The 5,768-nt window shown below is 52.2% G+C and overlaps 1 protein-coding gene across 1 annotated transcript; it reads left to right on the top strand.

Moving 5' to 3' along the window:
* The first annotated feature begins 483 nt into the window (after positions 1-483).
* TMEM74B (transmembrane protein 74B) lies at positions 484-4,783 on the top strand. Its single transcript, XM_063147431.1, has 2 exons — positions 484-567; positions 3,737-4,783. Exon 2 carries the CDS (start codon positions 3,986-3,988, stop codon positions 4,685-4,687), a length of 702 nt encoding a protein of 233 aa, XP_063003501.1. The 5' UTR covers positions 484-567; positions 3,737-3,985; the 3' UTR covers positions 4,688-4,783.
* Positions 4,784-5,768: the final 985 nt, after the last annotated feature.

Raw genomic sequence — 5,768 nt, 5'->3', positions numbered from 1 at the left:
GGGGAGAAAGAGATAGAGACGCCCCCCCTCCCCTCCCCTCCTTTCGGGGAGGTTGCATTGCAAAGGGGCGGGCTGGAAAGATCTGTTGGTTGGGAAGGGGGGAGCGAGAGGAGAGGGGACGGGGGGGAGTTGTCCTGCCCCCCCGCGCTCACGCCCCCACCCCCACCCCCACCCCCACCCCGACCTCCTCGGTGCTGGCAAGGACGAGCCCCGAAGGGCGGCGCGCCCGTGGTGCTGAAAGGACAGCGCCCGCCGTGCCCGCAGCTGTCGCCAGGGGGCGCCGCGGCGGGGAGTTTAGCGCCGGGTCTCCCCCCCTTTAAAGCGCTCCAGCCAGCCAGCGGCCTCGCTCTCTCCCCCACCCCACCCCACCCCCGGCCCCCCACCCTCCCTCCACTCCAGGCTGGCCGAGCTGCGACCCTCGCAGGAGGAGGAGCCCCGCGAGCGAGCAGCATCCAGCAACAGCAGCAGCAGCCACGACCTGGAGCTACTAGGACCAGCTACATGTCTCCAGCCGGGCAGGATGCGCCCCGAGGCCGCCAGGCAGGCAGGCGGGCCGGGCAAGGACAGGTAGGGGGACGGGGGTGGGGAGCAGGGAGGCAAGGAGGGAGAACGCCCGTCGGCTCGGCCTCTGGGCTCCCGTGGTGGGAGAAGAGAGGGCATCCCCGAATTAGAAGCAGTTCTTCCCCCGGGGGCGGGGGCGGGGGGGAGAGAAAAGCAGCTATGAGGTCATCCTGCGATGCATGGAGGCACCATGGGTGCGTGGAAGGCAGGCGACAATCCAGCATGGCACAGAACAGCTAGGCGGGGTGGTGGATGGTGGAGGAAAACAGGTTTCTGCATCAGAGAGCCGCCTCCTCCAACCTGGCTCCCTCCAGATGTGTTGGAATGCAACCCCCATCATCCCCAGCCAAGCAGGTTGGGGACGATGAGAGTTGCAGTCCATCACATCTGGAGGGAGCCAGGTTGGAGGCGGCGGCAATATTCCTTCATTGCCTACCTGGAAGGTGGGTAAGACAGCCGTACCACCCGCCGGTCACATGGGTGGGTGGGCGTGAAAGCGCCACTCCTGCCGTTTGATGTATTTGAAAACGGGGAGGTCCTGCTTTCCCTTCGGCGAGCTCTTCTGGGGCTCAGTGGCCTCTCAGCCCGGCACAGCTGAGCGCCAAACACAGGGCCACAGCGCCAGGGGTTCCCAGACCATTTCCTGCACTGTTGGGCAAGGGAGTGGATCGTGGTGGTGAAGGTGGACGGAAGAAAAGGAGTCTTTGCATGATGCGTAGCCATGGCGTTGTCACGCTGAGTAGCTGGACAGCCATCTGTCAGGGATGCTTTAGGGCGGATTCCTGCAATGAGCAGGGGGTTGGACTCGATGGCCTTGTAGGCCCCTTCCAACTCTGCTATTCTATGGTTCTATGATAGTAAGGGGTGTGTTTGTATGTGTGAACGAGAGAGAAGGGTGGAATGGAGGGAGGAATCAATGACATGCACAGTAGTCCCAGTCCAGCAAAAGGTAGTCGAAACTCAGTTCCTTTCCATTTCTTTCAGTGAGACTGACCGCTCAGTCCGAGGCTTATTTATTCAGAAGTAAGTCCAACTGTGTGTGCCTGTGTGTGTACTCCTAAGTAAGGGTGTGTAGGGTTACAGCTTTAGAAGTTGTTGATCTTTGCAGGATTGTGCCCCGTAAGGATTGGTGCAGTTGGGTGAACAAGGGGCAGCAATTATTTCTCTTCTCCCACCCCTCCGCCCATCTTCTTTTGTGAGTAGCTGTGTATCGATTCTACCGCACCCCCAGCCATGATGTTTGCTTGCCTATAACTTCTATGGACTATGATTTCTTATGATGGTGTGTGTGTGTGTGTGTGTGTGTGTGTGTGTGTATAAGAGAGTGAATGACTGACTCCAGCCCCTCCCTTTCTGGTGACCTTTACATTGCAGATCGATTTGCAAGAGGTGTTTACTCAGCTGCTTTCTTCATAACATTTTACTTTAACCTTTCCTCCATCACCCCCCCCCCCTTTGCAGGAGGTGATATTTCAGGCAGATGCTCTGTCCTCCTAACATCCCAGAGCGATGGCAGGATAACAACAATGGCAGGGCAACCAAAGCTAGGGTGACCATATGGAAAGGAGGACAAGGCTCCTGCAGCTTTAACTGTTGTGATGGAGCGGGGATTTCATCAGGTGCTGCATGCATGCAAATGACACCTGCTGAAATTCCCTTTTCTATACAACTGTTAAAGATACAGGAGCCCTGTCCTCCTTTCCGTATGGTCACCCTACCAAAGCATGAGTGCATAGGATAGAGTGACCATATGAAAAGGCGGACTGGGATCCTGTGTCTTTTAACAGCTGTATAGAAAAGGGAATTTCAGCAGGTGTCATTTGGGGCACCTTTGGGTAAATCCTACAAGAATCCTACATTTTTCTCCCTCTCTTCCATAATACTAGAACCCGGAGTCATCCGTGAATCTGATTGGTAGGAGATCCAGGTCAAATCATAGGAAGTACTTCTTCAAACAGCGCATAGTTAAATTATGGAACTCACTACCACAAGATGTAGTGATGGCCACCAATCTGGATGGCTTCAAAAGGGGGTTGGATAAATTCCTGGAGGCAAAGGCTATCAATGGCTCCTAGCCCTGATGGTTGTGTGCCATCTCCAGTATCAGAGGCAGTAAGCCTGTGTGCACCAGTTGCTGGGGAACATGGGTGGGAGGGTGCTGTTGCTTGGGGATTTCCCATGGGCAGCTCTTTGGCCACTGATTGAACGGAGCGCTGGACTAGATGGACCTCTGGACTGATCCATCAGGGCTCTTCTTATGTTCTCCAATCAAACAAGTCATTTTTGTGTAGTACACATTAATGTGTGATGACCCCAAATTCCCGTGACAAATTAGGAACTGGTGCTCCGCAGTGCACTATAGGCTTTGGGCCATCCAAAATGATACATGCTATTTTTATTTATTTATTTATTACATTTATATACCGTCCCATAGCCGAAGCTCTCTGGGTGGTTTACAAACGTTTAAAACAGTGAACATTAAAAAGAAATATACAAAACTAAAAACCATAAAAAGCATAAAATACAAATCAAAACAGACAATATCCATTTTTTTAAAAAAAAACTATTCTGGGGTCAGTTTAAAAACTCAGCATATGCTGTTAAATGCCTGGGAGAAGAGAAAAGTCTTGACCTGGTGCCAAAAAGATAACAATCTTGGTGCCAGGCAAGCCCTGTCAGGGAGATCATTCCACAATTGAGGGGCCACCACTGAAAAGGCCCTCTTGGAACTGTGGAAGTTTAGACTGGAGAAGAGAAGACTGGAAGGGGAGGGAGACATGAAAACACTCTTGAAATACCTGAATGACCATCACCTGGCAGGGGGCAGAGACTATGACTTAATGGGATTCAGTTATAGGAGGGTACATGTTGATTGGACATTAGGAGAAATGTTTTGATGGTTAGAGGAGAAGGACAATGCAACCACTTCCCAATAGGGGTGGTGGGTTTTCCCTTGATGGACATCCCCAACTGTGCAATTCCAAGAAACCAACATGCCCCGTGATGTTCAACAGGCAACACCAAACTTTCAATGAGCAAAGCACTGAAAAAGTGGTTTCTGGAGGGTTGTTGGTCTTCATCTGAGAATGGGTTGGTTGGGGATTTAAAGGAGTTGAGAATGTGCAGGATTTGAGAGGTGATGGAACTTGAGTGATGACATCCCTCTCTGCTGTAGGTCTGATGGGCACGGGAACAGTCTGAAAACTGGAGACGCCTCGGTGGAGGAACAGAAGCACCTCTTGAAGAACTGGGTTCATCGCAGGGATGCCTCTCGCCAATGAACAGGGAGGCTTGCGAGGTGTGGTAGGTCAGGCCAGGATCCAGGGGATGAAGGCCAGGGTGTGCAGTTCGATTCCGGTCTTGTTTGTTGTTCTGTCCCAGCAGATGAAGTGCTGACAGGGATGACCCAGGGGACTGCACCCCAATGGCGTCCTCGCAGCCCCTGGAACTGACAGTCTTGGGGAATGGCACAGGGCCTAGCTGGAGAGCCCCACAAGGGGGATCTTCAGCACCATGGACAGCCCCCAGCTCCGGAATCGAGAACGTCTCTTACCAAGGTGGGGAGGAAGAGGAAGAAGAGGAGGCAGAAACCTCCTTCCGGAGCGCTCAAGGCACAAGAAGCAGCCCCAGGGAGCACACAGCGCCCTCTAGGGGAGACCTTTCCCCAAGGTCAGAGGACGCCCCTCTGTCGGACGCAACTGGAAACTCTGCGGACTACGGCTTCATTTTGGCCTTAGTGTTCTTGGTCAGTGGCATTTTGCTAGTGATTGTGGCCTACAGCATCCCCCGGGAGGCCCGGGTCAACCCCGACACAGTGTCTGCCAGGGAGATGGAAAGGCTGGAGATGTATTACGCCCGCCTGGGTTCCCATTTGGACAAGTGCATCATTGCAGGCTTGGGCCTGTTGACTTTAGGGGGGATGCTGCTCTCCGTTCTCCTGATGGTGTCCATCTACAAAGGAGAGCTCTACAGGAGAAGAACATTCCCGGCTTCCAGAGCTCCCCGGAAGACTTATGGATCTATAAACCTAAGGATGAGGCAGCTGAATGGAGAAGGGGGTCAAACCTTGGTTGAGAACGAGGTCATTCAGATGACAGAAGCTACAGCCAGCAGCCAGAGCTGCTGATATTCCTTCGTAGGTGCAAAATTCACTTGAAAGGACAGGGGTTAAGGAAGGCTTTTTTCCGGGGGTTGAAAAAAACATTCGTATTTAAGGATCACTTTGTACCTCAAAGAACATGAGAGAGAGAGAAAATTGCTGTGATTTCACCTCCTAAAGGGAAGACACACTCAGAAGCCGTTTAATTCTAATCTCAGGCACACCTGGACCAAGCCTCCATTGCTCTCTCACACAAAACAAGTCCGCAGTGATGGCTTCATATTTTACGGGGAACAGGAAAATCTCCCCGAAGCACTGAGACTAGATTTCAAAGAAAACTTACAAGCCCACGTCACACCTGAACATTTTCTGTGCTATGTACAGTACTTGAATATACTGCCTCCCCACCCTTGTAGCTTTGTGACTGTGGAACAATCCAATAGCCTAGGCAGAAGAAACAGAGCCAAAGGAACGACTAAGAGGTCCTCTTTGAACTTGTTTCTCTACGACCAAGCACAGATGAAGGCCCGTACCTTTGAGCTAGGCTACTGTATTTTTTTCTGCAGCAAACCACTAGCAATAGTCCCGCCGAGTAGGCGTGCAGTGCTGAAACTCACTACATGCCTCGCTCCTCCCTGGACAACATCAGAATTCCCTGGGCTGCGCGGCCTCGTTACGTTCTTCATGGCATTTGCACGCCAATTGTGACAGCATCACATTGATGGAAAGCCTGCAGGTTTAAAGCACACCAGCGACACCAGCAAAATCAACTCCCTCGTCTCAACGGCCAAAAACGCTGCTTGCCCTCAACATTTCTGCCCCTGCGGCGGAGAGAGGCGATGCACACAGCCATTTCAAAGGATCCTCCAGTACTCCGGCTTCCTCGTCGATGAGCAGCTCCTTTACCCGCCAGGCTGAAGTTGAAATCGCCCGCTGCAGTTTGGGGATAAAATTACATCTTCGATGCAAAGCATGAAACATTAATGAAGGCCAGCATGTGGCCGACGTAAAGGAAAATGTGTCAGCAGGAAGTTTAAAAATGGAAATCACTCAGCCAAAAGGTGACCTCTAAAAGGTACGGCTGCCAGCTTAAAAAATAAATAAATTT

Source organism: Elgaria multicarinata, chromosome 1 (assembly GCF_023053635.1).
Source record: "Elgaria multicarinata webbii isolate HBS135686 ecotype San Diego chromosome 1, rElgMul1.1.pri, whole genome shotgun sequence".
Lineage (NCBI taxonomy): Eukaryota > Metazoa > Chordata > Lepidosauria > Squamata > Anguidae > Elgaria > Elgaria multicarinata.
Note: the sequence above shows the minus strand (reverse complement) of the source record. Positions and strands in the feature narration are given on the sequence as shown.

Excerpts from the sequence above, each read along its gene's own strand:
- TMEM74B (XM_063147431.1), top strand. The coding sequence starts at position 3,986 with ATGGCGTCCTCGCAGCCCCTGGAACTGACAGTCTTGGGGAATGGCACA.